This window comes from Podarcis vaucheri, assembly GCF_965113315.1.
Source record: "Podarcis vaucheri genome assembly, chromosome: 7".
In the NCBI taxonomy this organism is placed as follows: Eukaryota; Metazoa; Chordata; class Lepidosauria; order Squamata; family Lacertidae; genus Podarcis; species Podarcis vaucheri.
The window spans coordinates 57,452,796-57,469,714 of NC_138765.1; the positions used below are offsets into that span (position 1 = coordinate 57,452,796).

Sequence of the window (16,919 nt, forward strand, 5' to 3'; positions counted from 1 at the left end):
ACATTTTGCAAGGCAGCCCAGTGTTTTTACTGCCTCTGTGATGTAGAACTTAATGTGGGAGAACCATCACTTAGGATGTCCTTGTCTTTTTGGAGCACTGGGATTTGCAAGAACCTTAACTTTGTAGCATATTCCTATGGCACCATCAGATCTGCCCCTTGGCACACAACGAGGTCCTGTGTCCTTCCCAGTTGAAAATAACAAGAAAGGCTTTTTGGCGTGCCTCTTTTGATGGGGGTTTTAATATGTTTTATTTGTTTTTGAACGTGTGCAGCCATTTTCCCTGTAGTTTTTTTTGTGGGGCATGTGCATTTCTGAATATTACCAGTTTTTCATCCAATTTTGTGTATGGAATTGCTGCCTACCAATGTAATCGTCCTCATAATAAAATAATAATAACACTGATGTACCTGAGAGGGGGCTGCAACAATATTATGTTTGTTGAAAGATTTGAGACAGATAAAATAAAGGACTGTTCACACAGTGAACAGTTAAGCTATGGAGCCCACTCCCACAGGAAGCAATGATGGCCACCAACCTCAGTGGCTTTCAAAGAGAGGTCACCAAATTCATGGATGACAAGGCTATCAGTGACGACTAGCCATGATGGCTCTGCTCTGCCTCTGCCTCTTCCTTCAGGAGTAAATGCTTTTGAATAGCTGGAAACCACAGGAGAGCAGAGTGCTCTTGTGCTCAAGTCCTGCTTGTGGGTTTCCCAGATGAGGCATCTAGTTGGCCACTGTGAGAACAGGATGCTGGTTTAGATGGGCCATTGGCCTGATCCAGCAACCTATTCTAATGTTCTTAATGCAACCTAAGCTCTTTTTGAATTTTAAAAAATGTCATATATATTTGTTTATATGGTGCTCTCAGTGTACATAACACCACAAAGCATGTGTTGGGAGCTGCAGACCCGGGGAGACAATTGCGGCCCTCCGAGCTTCTTTGTCTGGTCCTGTAGTTGCTCTCCAGGGTTAGGGGTAGTGATCTTGGTGATGAGTGAAGTAACGAGGTTCCCAATTTTCTTTTCTTTTTTCCCTTAGGAGAGTGTGCTATGCCAGCCTCACGCTCTTAGGCCGTGCCTTATTTTTTGTGATGGGCTTCCGAGTCAAAGTGAAGGGGGAAGTAGCTAGTCCTGAGGAGGCACCGATCCTTACTGCAGCACCGCACTCGAGCTTCTTCGACGGGATCGTCTGTGTTCTGGCAGGCTTGCCGTCGACAGTGTCTAGGCAAGAGAATCTCTCTGTGCCCATTCTTGGGAGTAAGTGTTGTTATGAGGCTTGAGGGAACGTTGGCTGGTTTTGCTCAGTTTAAGTCTGGTCTTGTGTGTCTGTGTGTGCGCGCACACACACACACACACACACACACACACACAGGTGAATGAGGTCTTGGATCACAGAACAAAATCCAGAATGATGCAGCATTCTGAAAAGAGATGGAGAATCCTCTGGTCCTCCTGACGTTGTTGGACTCCCAACTCCCATCAACTGCATACAGTGTGGCCATTGGTTTTGACATGCCAGCTTGTCACCCATGCATGGGTAAACTCAGGACTGCGCTCCAGATTCTTTCCTTTCACATAAAGTCATGTGACATCATCTGATTGACAGGAGGGCAGCCCTTAGCCATCTATTAAAATGGCACGAGTGGGAGCTCAGGATCTGGCCTGCCTGCCAGTGTGTGGCAGCTGTGAAATAGGTGAATTCCATGCTAGGGACCTCCAGGAAAGGAGTTGAAAATAAAACTTCAGACAGCACTATGCCATTACAGTGATACCTTGGTTTACGAACTTAATGTGTTCCGGAAATCCGTTCTTAAACCAAGGCGTGCTTTCCCATAGCGGTGGGGGACTCACTTTACAAATGGAACACACTCAACAGGAAGCGGAACTTGTTCTGCTTCCAAGGCAAAGTTCACAAACCAAAGCACCTACTTCTGGGTTTGCAGCATTCTTAATCCAAGTTGTTCATAAACTAAGCTGTTCTTAAACCAAGGTACCACTGTATACAAATCTATGGTGCAACCACATTTGGAATACTGTACTGTGTACAGTTTTGCTCACCTCACCTCAGCAAGGATACTGTAAAGCTGGAAAAGGTTCAGAAAAGAGCAGCCAGCCAAAATGATCAAGGGGATGGAACAACTCCTCTGTGAGGAAAGCTTGTGACATCTGGGAGTTTTTAGTTTAGAGAAAATGTGAGTAAGGGGTGTCATCATTTAACTTTGTAAAAATACAGATGGCATAGAGGAAGTGGATAGAGGACAGTTCCCCCCCCCTTAACTCTAGAACTCCAACTTTGGAATGTTGGAGGTTTAGGACAAAATTAAACTATGGAACTTGCTCCCAACTTGGATGGCTTTAAAAGAGGATTGGGCAATATCATGGAAGATAAGGCTATCATTGGCTCTTATCTTTGACAGCTGTTCACTGCCTCTATGGTTGGTGGCAGTATGCCTCTGAATACCAGTTTCTGGGAATCACAAGTGAGGCGAGTGCTGTTGTCCTTAGGTCCTCTCTGTATTCTAAAGTTCTGGTTAGGTATTTTAATATTGTTATACCATCTCCTCCACACATGATATGGGAGGTAGTCTAGAAATGTTCTTAATAAATAAACCAATTTTGACTGGTTCTTAGGCTCAATAAATAATTCTTAGATGGGGGGGGTGGATGTGCCTCGGAAATGATAGGAATCTTTCTTTCTTTCTTTCTTTCTTTCTTTCTTTCTTTCTTTCCTTCCTTCCTTCCTTCCTTCCTTCCTTCCTTCCTTCTTGCTATCAAACAGGGATCCTCAGTGCTCTCCAGCCTGTTGTGGTGTCCCGTGTCGATCCTGATTCTCGGAGGAACACTATCAAAGAAATAACCCGTCGAGCAACTTCAGGGGAGCAATGGCCCCAGGTAAGATTTTTAAGATGGTTTAGCTGCTGAAAAATATTTGTGCAAATTGCTCCTCCAGGCTCTTGGTGACAAATGTTGAGAAATGAATGATGCCAGCTCTAAGCAGTCATCTGAGATAAATGGAGGATGTTGTAAGAATAAACGAGAGAGCCCTGTTGCCCTGTAGGGGTCCAGGTAAACAGTTGACCTAACTCCATCTGCATTATACATTTTAAGCAGTTTCATGCAAATGTAAACAGTAATGGCTTCTCCCAAAGAATCCTGGAAACTGTAGTTTTTTGAGGGTGCTGAGAGTCGTTAGGAGACCCCCTATTTCCTATTAAACCACTGATAGTATTGTGGTTTGAATGGTAACTCATTCAAAATTATTCAGATGGTACCTGATTCCCTGTATTCAAGTACTAATAGCCCACTATGCAGGAGAGCCTAAGGAGAATCAGGTGCCTATTTTCATACCGGTAAGTGGTGATCTTGTGAAAAGATACAGGAAAAAATATAGATATATATTATGAAGTGAGACTTATCATGGATGTACTTCCCAGGGTGGCATTGTTATCTATATTTGATGAAGAAAGTCAAAACATTACAAACAAGGGCTCATTACAATTCTTACTATCCATGACACGCTTGACAATAGGTAGAAGTTGGTAAGTTTCAGGAGACAACTTTCTGTCTGAATGGTACCAGCAAATTCGGAAAATTGCATTGAAAACTGACACCAAAGGTGAACGACAGGAAGAATTTCAAAAAAAAGACAGAAAAGAAGTTCCAAACGATATGCTATCTCCTTATCAAACAAGTAGCACAAAAATACATAACCGGCATCCACATGCAGACTTGTGGAACAACTGTGTAAGATGACACTAATAAACAAAAGTAATTTTGGTTGTAAGTAAAGAGGCAAAAATATTTTACAGCACAACAAAAATTCAATCAATGCTCTTAGCTATATGCTCCTTACATGTTTATGATAATGTATATTGGGTGGTTTCCGCACCCAAGCAAATAAAGTGATTTAAAAAAACAACAAGTGCAGGTTTGAAAGGTTCAGCCAGCCATCTTGATTCAAAATGGTACCCCATGATATCCAGACATAGGGAGAAACCTGCTCTGCTATCTCAGGAGCCATCATGCAACTTTTGGTTATGGCATCTTAAGTGGTGTCCAAATCTATAGCAAACAAACACATTTCCAAAATATGTGGCATATATAGCATATGGAAAGTGGAATGGAACAACAGAGGCAGAATTAGATCAGGGTTATGGAGGCAGAAAGCTCTGACAGTGATCCATGGTTTGAGAACTGGGGTGTTATAAAGGTGTTCCTGTTTTTCTTCCATCAGATTTTGGAGCGTATGTATTGCAAGAAACAGGACAGCATTCCTGGAGTGTCACTACAGGTTCTGTTATTGTAGGGTCTTCCCCGGCCACTGTTCCAAACAGCCTTCCTCAGCATCTGACCTCTCCCATCAGTCCCAGCCATTGTGGCCAGTGATCAAGGATGATGGGACTTTGAGTCCAACAATATCTTATGGCCCACAGATTAAGAAAAAAAGGTTCAGAAAGATGTGCGCCTCCCCCCCCCCATTGCTGTCTGAAGGAACCATTGGCAAATGGGTCTTGAACAAGAATTGCTGAATTTGTGGGACAGTTTAAATTAATGGAATATTCATGTCTTCTCCTCTTTTTTTTGATCCCAGGTATTGATTTTCCCAGAAGGTACATGTACAAACCGTTCATGTCTGATCACTTTTAAACAAGGTGAGGAAGGCTGTGTCAGATGCATTGTTGCTGAAAAGCTAGAGGTGGGTGGGAGAGTGTGTAACTTTGAAAAACAGATTTAAAGCATGAACCTTTTCAGAGGAATGGCGGAGGTGCATAACCCTCTAATGCATTGCAAAGCAATCCTCCAGGCTACAGATTCTGAAATGGACCCATGAATCAGAGTTCTGGGGTTGCAAGGTAAAGGTAAAAGGTAAAGGACTCCAGGACGGTTAAGTCCAGTCAAAAGCGACTATGGGGTTGCGGCGCTCATCTCACTTTTCAGGCTGAGGGAGCTGCCGTTTGTCCACAGACAGCTTTCTGGGTCATGTGGCCAGCATGACGAAACTGCTACTGGTGCAAGGGTGCCTTGATGAGTGCCAGAGTGCACGGAAACACCGTTTACCTTTCCGTTGCAGTGATACCTATTTATCTACTCGCACCGGTGTGCTTTTGAACTGCTAGGTTGGGAGAAGCTGGGAGCAACAGGAGCTCACCCCATTGTGCAGATTCAAGCCGTCGACCTTCAAATGAGCAAGCCCAAGAGGCTCAGTGGTTTAGACCACAGCACCACCTGCTAGCTGGCCCTACTCAGAGTACACCTATTGAAATCAATGGAAGTATTCCAAGTCTACTCTGAATAGGAACAGCGGTGAACACATGATCTGCCTGGATCAAATCAGGAGAGTCTGCTTTGGAATATGAGTTCAATTCCTTCCTTACCAGGAGTGAACTTTTTATGCAAGGTAGTGATGTTCTAGAACTGAAAAAAATGTATTATTGAGCTCAAATGTGCCCCATTAATCCCAACTGTATATCTTTTACACCTGGCTCTGGTTGGTAGATCCTTTGGGGTTCTTGTAGAAAGCTAAATAACAATACTGGAATGTGCCCTTTTCTGGAATAGATATAATCTTACTTGGTTTAAGGCAACATTCTGTCTTCTGTATGTGAGGAATGTTTCTTTATATGGAGAGCTTCCCCCTTGTGGTCTGAAGCAGTACAGTTCAGAAATGAGCCTAGATCTCACCAACACAATAGAGTTCGAAAAGACAGTAGACAACCAAAAGAGTTGGTGTGCTTTTCTGCCTAGGGAGTTGGAACCGATCTGCACTCTGTTGTTATAGGGCCTTTAGAACAAAACAGAAAGGGGATTTAGGTGGCAACTGTATAGCTATGTATGCTTTATCTGATGAATTTCATTCCCCCCATTGCAATCTTTAAAATAGGAATGGGGAACCTTTGGTTCCCCAGATGTTGCCAATCTACACTTCCCATCAGCCCCAGAAAACTTGGCCCAATAGCCAGAGGTGCTGGGAGTTCAGCAACATCTGGATGACCAACAGTTCCTGACTCCTACTTTAAAGCCCAGGCTTCAGTTCCGCAGACTTCAGCTGTCTATTCCAGTGAAAATTGAATCCCTCTACTCTCCTGCTGACAGCCACCCAGATCCAAGGTAGTGGTGAAACTGAAACTGGCCCTGGGACAGGATCCCATACTATCAGATTTGCCTAGGTTGGTGGTCTTCATTCTTCAACCTGGGATGCACCTTTTAACCATGACATGCTTTAGGAGACCCAATTCATTTTTGACCACATATTTGGTGTTAGCGCTTCAGTTGTGATCTGCCTTTGATCAGGAAACTGGTCCAGTAGTAGTTCCACCAACATGTGGATCTCAGTAACAAGTCTGTTAAGGATGTGGCCCCTAACAGCTGTGATTTACTGGGATTTGGGAGTCTGAGTGAACATGGAAAGCCCTTAACTCAACATGTTAAACTGAATGGTTCTTGTTGGTGGTGTCCATTGATTCTTAATCCTGAGTATGGTTTGTTATCTAGGCACAAACTATAGTCCACATAATTTATCCCCATAGTGATTTTTCTTGTCTGGCTTCCATTTCCAGGGGCCTTTATTCCTGGTGTTCCTGTTCAACCAGTGCTCCTTCGGTATCCAAATAAATTGGTAAGTTCCCTCCCAATTATTTTATTGATAGAATAAGTTGGGTGAGGAACCTCAGACCTGGGGGCCAAATGTGGCCCCTCTGAACTCATTATCTGGCCCAAAGAAGTCTTCACAGGCCACATCCCTCATTGCCCATGCTTTACATCCCTCTTGAGTGTTTCTACCTGGCTGGAATGAGTCCTTGAACTCTGATAATGATCCATTTCCCTGATGCAAACTATGGCCACATCTGCACTATACGTACATTTAAAGTTCTGGTTTGTTCTGCTTTTAACAGCTGTGGTTTCCCCCCCCCAAAAAAAAAAAAACTCCAGAAAGTGTATGTAAAGAGTGCTGAGTGTAATTAGGAGACCCCTTTTCCCTCACATAGGGACGCGGGTGGCGCTGTGGGCTAAAGCCTCAGCGCCTAGGGCTTGCCGATCGAAAGGTCGGCGGTTCGAATCCCCGCGGCGGGGTGCGCTCCCGCTGCTCGGTCCCAGCGCCTGCCCACCTAGCAGTTCGAAAGCACCCCCGGGGGCAAGTAGATAAATAGGTACCGCTTACCAGCGGGAAGGTAAACGGCGTTCCGTGTGCGGCTCTGGCTCGCCAGAGCAGCGTTGTCACGCTGGCCACGTGACCCGGAAGTGTCTTCGGACAGCGCTGGCCCCCGGCCAATAGATGTGAGATGGGCGCACAAACCCCAGAGTCTGTCAAGACTGGCCCGTTCGGGCAGGGGTACCTTTACCTTTACCTTTACCTTTCCCTCACATAACTACAATTCTTAGAGTCTCCTGTGAAGAGTGATTATTAAGCCATTCTGGAAATTACAGCTCTGTGAGGGGAATAGGGGTCTCCTAACAACTCTCTGCACCCTTAACAAACTGCAATTCCCATGATTCTTTGGCAGATGGCACGATACTGCTTTAAATGTATAGTGTAGACAAGGCCCCTAAAAGCATTGTTTGCCTGAGGTGATCTGAATGTTCAGTCTGTGGTTCTGAGTCTGCGATGGCCCATTCATACATGCAGACCACCATTTGGGTGTGCGAACTATCCCACGATAGGCGCCCTCTATGCATTTTGTCATGCTGCCTGCTGACTAAGAAAACTCCACCTGAAATACAGCTGAGAGCACACTCTACCATCCTCTCACCACAGACACCACCATCACCAAGGGAAGGAAACTGGTTAAGCTTTTCCACCAGTGGTTTCTGCAAGTTAAACCTCTTGGCATTGCCACATCTAAGTAAACGACAGTTATTTGCTCCTGTGAGGGAACATGACAGACCTGTGTGTTCTTGCCTCATATCGTGTTAGGGCTGAGGAACCATTTTCAGCCTGGGGGCTGTGTTCCTTCTGCAGGGTCAGAGACAAAAGTGAGCAGAGCAGTGGGTGCGAATGGTAACCCCACCCCCTATTGTTCAGGCAGGCAGGCAAACAGATTTTTCAGAGTTCAAGGACATATTCCAACCCCACAGAAAGATTCAAGGAGGGTTCAAAGCAGGAGCCAGATGGAGAGACTCAGGGGACTGCATTTGCCTCCCTGGACCAGAGTCTCAGCACTCATACTGTATGTTATGGTTTGGAAATTTGGGGTCTGGCGCTCTGTACCTTGTCTGTTAGTTCACAGTAGGGATGGGAGGCTGTGCCAGATCCAGCCCTCTCGGCTTCTCATTTTTCCATTCTTGAAGTACCGTAGGTTTTCTACATTTCTGCACCAATTTATGTTTTCTTAAAAAAAAAATTCTGCGTGAAAATTCTTCAAAGTGATAGTGTGAATTTCTCTGCGTGAACACACTTTTATAATGTGGTTTTGATGAATGTACACATCTCACCAGCAATTTCTCTTAACATAACACCTTTTTTGGATGTCATTTGCACTAACACATTTTAGTGCACACATTTCCCCTCCCACACATGCATTCTTGCAAACATTGACAGGCACCGCAAAATTCAGATGAGTGCGAATTTTGAAAGACGCCTGCATTTTGGTCCTTGTGTTGTTTTGGACAGTGCAAATGTGATAAATTTTGCTTTAGGTGCAAACAGAATCACATTTTCTCCCCCATCCCTTGTCAGGAGCCACAATCCAATTTCTGCTCTTGCTGTTTGTTTATTTACAGCCTTTGAACCCCTACTCTTCAGCCAAAAGGGCTCCCAGACTGACTTATATACAAACAGTTAAAACAAGACAGCCCACAGGCTTAGAACCTAGAAAAAACACCACATACTGTAGAAGGAGAAAGGCACGGGGAGGAGATGATGGATGGGGAGGTCAACTTCTGGCACCAGTTCTTAAATAGTTGGCATAGTTCAGGGGCAGGAGGTGCCTGATGATGGTGGCCTTGTGGCAAAGCTGGTGGAGTGAGTGAGTCCTGCTGGCCACCTCTCCCACTGAGGCAGCCTAGTGATATTCCTGTCCCCATGTGACTGTTGAGGGAGAGGAGGCCTGATGGAGCTGTTGGAGTGAGTCCTGTGTCTTCTCTTCTCTTCCATCTGATAAGGTGGGGGGGAGGTTGTGGCCCTCCAGGTGTTGCTAGATTCCAAGTCTCATCAACCCTGGCTAGTGTGACCAGTGGTCAGGGATGGTGAGACTTGGTCCACAGCCTCCGGAAAAACACAAGTTTCCTGCTAAAGACTTGCTAGCGAATCACGCCCACGTCCTGGCCTCGGCTGTGCTTTGCTTTCCATTCGTCCAACGAGCTGTTTATAACTATTCATTTATTTTATTTGCTTGCCTCTAGGATACCGTGACGTGGACTTGGCAGGGCTACAATTTGTAAGTGGCACCACCCTAATGACAAACGTTCTTATCGCCGGCGGCTGTTGACAATAGTAGTTGCAGCATCTTTGCATGTGGTGCATATACAGATCTTTAGATATGGGTGCCATGTTCAGAAGGTTCAGAAGGTTTATATCGCAGCAATTGTATACTAATGGGGCAGCGGTGGGGAAGCATTCTCATCCCAAGGGCTGTGTTCCCTTCTGAGCAACCTTTGGGGTGGGGGTGGGGCACATGCTGGTAGTGAGCAAGGCAAGAAGCGAAAGTTGGTGGAGCAACACATAATAATAATAATAATAATAATAATAATAATAATAATAATAATAATAAATAATAATAATAATAAATAATTTATTATTTATACCCCGCCCATCTGGCTGGGTTTCCCCAGCTACTATGGACGGCTTCCAACTGAATATTAAAAACAATACAGCATTAAACATTAAAAACTTCCCTAAAGAACATTACCTCAGTCACTCATCCCTTCCTGTCCTCCCTCTCTGTCCTCCATCCAAGTAAGCCAGAAACATTATCCAAGTTCAAGGACAGGCAAAAGCACTCAATGAGGTTGCAAGCAGGACTGTTGATGGGTTGTAGGCTGGATACGGCTAACAATGGTTACTACCTGTGGTGGCTACACTCTGACTGCATGATTGGAGGCACTATGCTTCCAAATACCAGTTGCTGGAAATCTTAGGGGAGAGATGCTTCTGTCCGGCTTGCAGGTTTCCCTCAAGCATCTGGTTGGCCACTGTGAGAACCTTACCTATAACTTGAACCCATGAGGGTTGGGGTCTTAAACAAGCCCCTTTCCTTTCACCTTCATCCATAATAATGCTGTTTTGCTTACAGCGTCTAGATGGTCAGCCACTCTGGAAAGGCACTGCATAAATTGCATAAATTGTTAAAATGTATTAAATAGCCTATCATCTCAAGGCTGTAGCAAGGAGTACTAGCAAGGATGTGAAACACTTCATTGCAAAGCCTAATTGTCATTATCATTACAAGCGCCTTCTAATTTTTTTTAGATCTGCTTTATTTGTGATGTCCATTTGAAAATGTAGCTGTTTAAATGTCACATTTAAATGGATTGATTTGAAAATGGTTTGCAACCTTTGTTTTATTTCAATTCTTTTCCAGCAAGGAGGCATTAGTCTTGACTTTGTGCCAGCTGTTTACAAAAGTTGAAGTGGAGGTGAGAACCAGAGAAATGCTGCTATTTTAAACCTGAACGTGTTGATTAGTTTGCAAGCAATTAGTTTGCAAATGTTTGAGAACTGACATTGAGCAATGATAGAAAAGCTTCCTTTCTCTTCTTCCCTGCTAAATTGGTCCTAGAGGGTTTGCCCCTCTCCCCCATCCTGTGCTTTAAATAATCTCTCATGCTCTTCTTTTTAAAAAGCACATGTTGTTGTTTAACCCTTGGCCTTTGCCAAAATAATTGGAAATATTTGGTTTGAGAAAGATACATTGATCAGGTGAGAAAATTAAAGGAACCAGGGAAGGTGAAGAAGGGAAGTCGTAAACGATTGGTTTATTTTATAGAAAGATATGGATGGGAAAATGCTTATTTTAATGTGAATGTGATTTTGAAAAATGTAACACTGAAAAATATGAATAAAATTAAAAGTTGATGCTTAGCATGTTAAGATGTGAGAAATGCTGAAATCGATTAAAACTTCAGTATCCCCCCTTCCTCCTTCCCTTTTGCAGAAAAAGGAACAAACTGTATTCCTTTTTTAAAACCATTTTTATTGTAGTGCTTGGGGCCACCATCCCTACTTGCATTGCTCACCAACACAGCTAACCCTGCACCAAAATCCCACCTCCTCCCAAGACATAGCCCCCTCTCTTTATACCTAACCCAACCCCCTCACATCCCCACAGCTTCTTCAAGCTCCACCTACAGCCTCACAGCTCTGCTGTGTCCCTTCACTCCTGCTTTATTCAACCCACTGATGTTGTTTAAAATCACTATTTTAAAACCAACCTCGTCTTTTGTTCCCTTCCCCTACTGTGGCTTCATGCAAATCGGAATTCTGTTGACGGACTAATAATCTTCCATTGCAAGCTGCAACAACAGCCTTACCTTTTTATGTATATAGGAAGAAAATGTATATCCATTTTGTGAATCCAGGCCTTGCTTATTGATAAGAGATACTCTGCAGTCACCTTCAAATAGTAGATCATGTCTTGACATGGACACACGCTGGAGTCAGCGCCTTGCTAGCTAGCCTGCCCTCAGTGTTGCACATCCTCTGCCCTAGTCCTCACTCCTGATATCCCCATGTCCAGTATAGCTGTATGGGGAAAGGGGAAGCCTAACCCTGCTCCCAGCCCACACATTGAAATCAATGCTAACTTCCCAAAATGGCTTGTGCCACGACTGTGTCAAAGTAGCCATCCCATTCGTTGTGTGTGTGCACTCTCAAAAAAGAAGAAATGCAACAATTTAAAGAGTTATAGTTAATTTAAAGAGTTATAGTTACAGACAGTGCTTTTTTCTGGGGGTAAAGTAAAGGTAAAGGGACCGCTGACCATTAGGTCCAGTCATGGCCAACTCTGGGGTTGCGGAGCTCATTTCACTTTATTGGCCGAGGGAGCCGGCGTACAGCTTCCGGGTCATGTGGCCAGCATGACCAAGCCGTTTCTGGCGAACCAGAGCAGTGCACAGAAACGCCGTTTACCTTCCCGCCGGAGCGGTACCTATTTATCTACTTGCACTTTGACGTACTTTCAAACTGCTGGTTGGCAGGAGCAGGGACCAAGCAATGGTAGCTCATCCCGTTGCGGGGATTTTAATCGCCAACCTTCTGATCGGCAAGTCCTAGGACCTGTGGTTTAACCCACAGCGCCACCCGCGTCCCAGGGGTACGCATACCCCTAAACATTTTGTGAATCTAAGTTTGGCCTCATTGAGGGGCAGTATTTCAATATGAGTAGGAAAATGAGAGTACCCCTAAACATTTTTTTTTTGGGGGGGGGAGCACTGGTTACAGAGGTTTTTAGTGCAGCTAATTTTTGCCATTGAGCATTTTGCTTTTTTAATATATATGGATGTGCTGCCATCTACTGGCAGACCTGCTTATCTTCCCCAGCAGATTTCATCAAGTTTGTATATTGCATGGATATATACACAAAGAGGCCCAATATGCACTATACTTTTGAAGCAGCATCATACCACCCGAAACAGCCATGGCTTCCTCAAAAAAATCCTAGGAGGTGTTGTTTGTTAAGGGTGTTCAGAGTTGCTAGGGGACCCCAGAGCTACAATTCCCAGAGCTCCTGGAGGGGGGGAGGGGTTGATTGTTTTACCACTCTGGGAATCGTAGCTCTGTGCGGATTAGCAAACTACAGCTTCCAGGATGCTTCAGGGGAAGCTATGACTGCTTAAAGTGACATGATATAGACCCATTGATAGATTTGATATATGCATACATAAATAGATATACAGGTAATAGCCAGCAATTGACATACATTAGACCTGTTGAAATAAATGGATTCAAAATCAAATCCATTTATTTTAGTAGTCCTGAAATATAATCTACCTAGGTTATTAAGACTCTACAGGCTTGTGTAACTGCATTTTTATTATTATTTCAGTTTCTTCCTGTCTACATTCCCTCCGAGGAAGAAAAGAAGGATCCAGTCCTTTTTGCCAGTGGAGTCCGTAACAAAATGGCAAGGTGACGTGGGAATCCTTTTGCAAGGTTACCTTAAGATGGCAGGTGACTGGTGTAAAATTATATCAGGCTTGAATCCTTCCAGCCTGTGTGAGTGCCATTACATAATTGGTGGAGAACCCCAGACTCTTCAACCCTCTCTATCCAACCCTCAGGACTCTTCCTAAGCCAAATCCCTTCTCTCTGGGTCACTCACAGAGAGGTCTCCTAACTGCCAGCACCCTTAACAAACTACAGCTCCCAGAATTCTTGGGGGAAGCCACAACTGTTTTACGTGGTACGGTGCTTTAAATGTATGGTGTATCAAACATTCCTCAGCCACCTTGAAAGGAAGCATGAGCACATCAAAGGCCCTGCATCACACTCAAGAGAAGGTCACCAAAATTTTCACTCTCTTTGATAATTTCTCAGTGCAGTTTTGTTTCTCATTAACTAATGGCAAACAACCAACCAAAATATGGTGAAATCTTTCAGCATAGCGCTAATTTATACAGTCAGTGCTTTTACTTTGCCTAGAACAAGAAGATGAGCTTACCTTCTAAAAGTGGTATCATACATATGTTTAATTTCAGGGCTTTGGATGTGGCCACTACGGACCACACATACGAAGACTGCCGCCTGATGATCTCGGCCGGACAGCTGACCTTGCCCATGGAGGCAGGATTGGTGGAATTCACCAAAATCAGCAAGAAACTGAAGTAAGTGCTTTGCTTTTGCTTGATTCAGAGGAAAGATTTGTGGGCTGTTGAATGCTTGACTTGAAAGATGCTCTGCTTGTATCCAACATCTGGAAGGCCACAGGTCTCCCTGTCCCTGCTGCATATGGATAGCAAACTCGAATGTGGTTCCTTGGGTAGCTAATCCATCCAGGCACAATAAAGAACTCCAGGGTTTGCAGATGTACAAGGGAAATAATGGGGCAGGGGGGTAATCCAAAATAGCTCAAGCAGGATTGAGTGTGTTTAATGGCCATGGGATGCTGGCTGACTATAGGAAGGGGGAGACAGAACCATAAGGTGAAGGGGGAATGGAATGGAGCATGGAATGGATCTGGCTGGCTGGCTGGAGCCGTGAACAGGAGCACGCTACTTAGCTACTTTTCTTTTACTTTTGAGCTCTCAGTGGCCTTTACTAATGGCAAGTGGGGCCTCTGGACTCTTTCTTCCCTTTCAATAGTCTAAAATGGGACAGCGTCAGAGAGCAGTTGGACCAGTTTGCTACGATCGCCAGCACCTCCAAAGGGGGCAGGATTGGAATTGAGGAGTTTGCCAACTACCTGAAGCTGCCCGTCTCAGATGCTCTCGAACAGCTGTTTGCCCTATTTGACAGGGTAAGCATGTTCCCCCACTCCCCCCATAATCCTTCCTGCAGAAGCTGTGCTTGTAATTCAATCCTCATGCAGTCTTCTTTTTTAATAAAAAGAATCCAAATTTACCATAAGGAGGAGAGATGATGCTTTGCTGGGTGAGCAGGGGGACAGCATAGAATCAGTGCAAGGAAGGAGACACAGGGAATGAGGTTAAAAAGAGTCTGGTGTCTCCAGGGAAAGGGTTTGCAACTCCCAATGCACAGCGAGAAGCAGCTGCCTTTGTTCGTGTGCAGCAGAGGGCGGAGTCCTGCAACGCCCATGGATTCCAGCTGTGAAAGACGACATGTATGGGCATGGCAGGCGGTAATTGCTTTGACAGATCAGTTGCTCTTGTAGCGCACACCCAACTGTGCTCTCCTCAGACACCCTCGGAGCTTTTTGGAAGGTGCTTGGGTCTCTCTGAGTCTTCGCCATGTTCCTCGTTCAGGCTTTGTTGGACACCGCTACCAGTGGCGGCGGTGGTGGTGGTGGTAGCGCTGGAGGAGCCCTTCTGAGAAGTATTGCAGGAGGAGGAGGAGGTGGTGGTGCTGGCGGAGCCCTACTGAGAAGCATTGCAGGAGGAGGTGGCGGTGGTGCTGGTGGAGCCCTCATGAAAGGCCTTGGAGGTGGAGGCGGTGCTGGGGGAGCCCTGGTGAGAGGCCTTGGGGGGCTCTTGGCAGGAGGAGGAGGAGGAGGTGGCGGAGGCAAAGCAGGGAACATTGTGGGGATCGTCGGGGGAATCGTCAACCTCATCAGCGAGGCGGCAGCTCAGTACACTCCCGAGCCGCCACCGACCCCCCGCAGCCATTTTGCAAACGTGGAAGCCAACGAGAGCGAGGAGATGCGCCAGTTCCGCCGCCTCTTTGCCCAGCTGGCTGGCGACGACATGGAGGTGTGCCCCACGGAGCTGATGGAAATCCTCAACAAGGTGATGGCCAGGCACCAGGACCTGAAAGGCGGAGGCTTCAGCCTGGACACCTGCCGGAGCATGGTGTCCGTCATGGACAGCGACACCACGGGCAAGCTGGACTTCTACCAGTTCAGATACCTGTGGAACAACATCAAGAAGTGGCAGGGCGTCTTCAAGCAGCACATGGGCCCGGCAGGGACCATTGAAATGGCCCGGCTGCCTGACGCCTTCAAGGCTGCCGGCTTCCACCTGCACGAGCAGATCTATGCGCTGATCATCCGCCGGTACGCCGACGAAGACGGCAGCATGGATTTCAACAACTTCATCAGCTGCCTGGTGCGCCTGGATGGCATGTTCCGAGCCTTCAAGTCCCTGGACAGGGCTGGCGATGGCAAAGTCCAGATGAACATCCAGGACTGGCTGCAGTTGACCATGTACTCTTGAAAGCAACCCAGGGGGCAGGGAGGAGAATCCGGCACTCATTCCCAGCTTCAGGCTGCAAGCGCTACTTTTTAGTTACATAACTGGACTCTGTTCCTTTCTGGAAACGAGGCTGACTCTCTCGTGCCATCGCTACGTTTTAGGCTTGCCGGGGAGATAGGCAAGGTAGGGGAGGTTGTACACTTACATCTGGCTTTACTCAAGGTGCTCATTTTAGCTTTGTTGTCTATGATTTGCACCGTTTTCCTTTAAGTGCTTTTGTTTAAATAATGAGAATGGCTGGTGTGTTTTAGAAATGCATTGTTTATCATTTTGGGAGCATGCATACACTTTGCTTGTGTAAGTTGTACTCGTGTCTAGGACCAAAACTGTGTATTTTAAAAAGTGTCTAAATTGGGCAGAGAAGACTGTTGCTTTCACAGGCAGCAATCATGTGTTGAAGGGTGTGGGGTGTCTCTGATATATAGTTATACTGCAGGAAAATGCATCGCTGTATGGTGCAGGGCAGAACCCCTGCTCCCTTCCAAAAAATCCTCCTCAAATCTTTCCCCTCTGCAGATGTTTACTGTACACCATCAGGGGCTTGTGGAGACCAGTTCCCATTCCCATGCCACCTCCCATTTTCATTCCCCCCCCCCACCAACAGACACCTCATCATACTATATTTGCTAGCTTGTTTTTGGGTGGTGCTGTTCCTCTTCTGAAACGTGACTGGCACTCGGCCACTCAAGTCCACTGTTAGCTGGAATGCTGTAAACTTAGACACAGGAATGGGTACTGGGGGGAGAGCGAGTTGCAAGCTGAGCAGAGTTGTAGTCTGTAGCTTTTTGGTCAGTGTTTTGTGTCATTTTGCCCAAGGGCACATCTGAATCCCAAGCAAGCACTGACAAAGTAGATATTCGGCTAATTCATAGCCATGAAGGGGTAAAAATAAGGGCGAATAAACTTGGATCATAACAACAAAGAAAGAGGTTTCTGCCATTTATTTGATCATGTTGCAGCTTGGTATGACCCGGGGGTGGGGTGAGAGAAACTTATTTTTGCACTCAGCAATGCAATAACCTCATTGATGTTTATAGTGGAATAGAGCCCAGGGCTTCAGATCCCTGGGTGATACCTCATTTATTCTTAATGCTTTCTTACTTTAAACCAGAGC

The 16,919-nt window shown here is 45.6% G+C and overlaps 2 protein-coding genes across 2 annotated transcripts in view; both read left to right on the plus strand.

Moving 5' to 3' along the window:
- The window catches only part of LPCAT2 (lysophosphatidylcholine acyltransferase 2), a 34,840-nt gene that overhangs the window by 10,907 nt on the left and 7,014 nt on the right, over positions 1-16,919 (plus strand). The window contains exons 3-11 of the mRNA XM_082232928.1: positions 1,044-1,261; positions 2,784-2,896; positions 4,596-4,656; positions 6,562-6,620; positions 9,344-9,378; positions 10,522-10,576; positions 12,985-13,067; positions 13,637-13,762; positions 14,241-14,394. Coding sequence (XP_082089054.1) covers positions 1,044-1,261; positions 2,784-2,896; positions 4,596-4,656; positions 6,562-6,620; positions 9,344-9,378; positions 10,522-10,576; positions 12,985-13,067; positions 13,637-13,762; positions 14,241-14,394 — 904 coding nt within the window. The remainder of the gene's footprint in view (positions 1-1,043; positions 1,262-2,783; positions 2,897-4,595; positions 4,657-6,561; positions 6,621-9,343; positions 9,379-10,521; positions 10,577-12,984; positions 13,068-13,636; positions 13,763-14,240; positions 14,395-16,919) is intronic.
- Positions 14,481-16,731, plus strand: CAPNS2 (calpain small subunit 2). Its single transcript, XM_082233002.1, has one exon. The coding sequence runs from the start codon at positions 14,846-14,848 to the stop codon at positions 15,764-15,766; it is 921 nt and encodes a 306-aa protein (XP_082089128.1). The 5' UTR covers positions 14,481-14,845; the 3' UTR covers positions 15,767-16,731.

Bases quoted from the DNA above. Each gene is read 5' to 3' on its own strand.
- CAPNS2 (XM_082233002.1), top strand. From the start codon at position 14,846: ATGTTCCTCGTTCAGGCTTTGTTGGACACCGCTACCAGTGGCGGCGGT.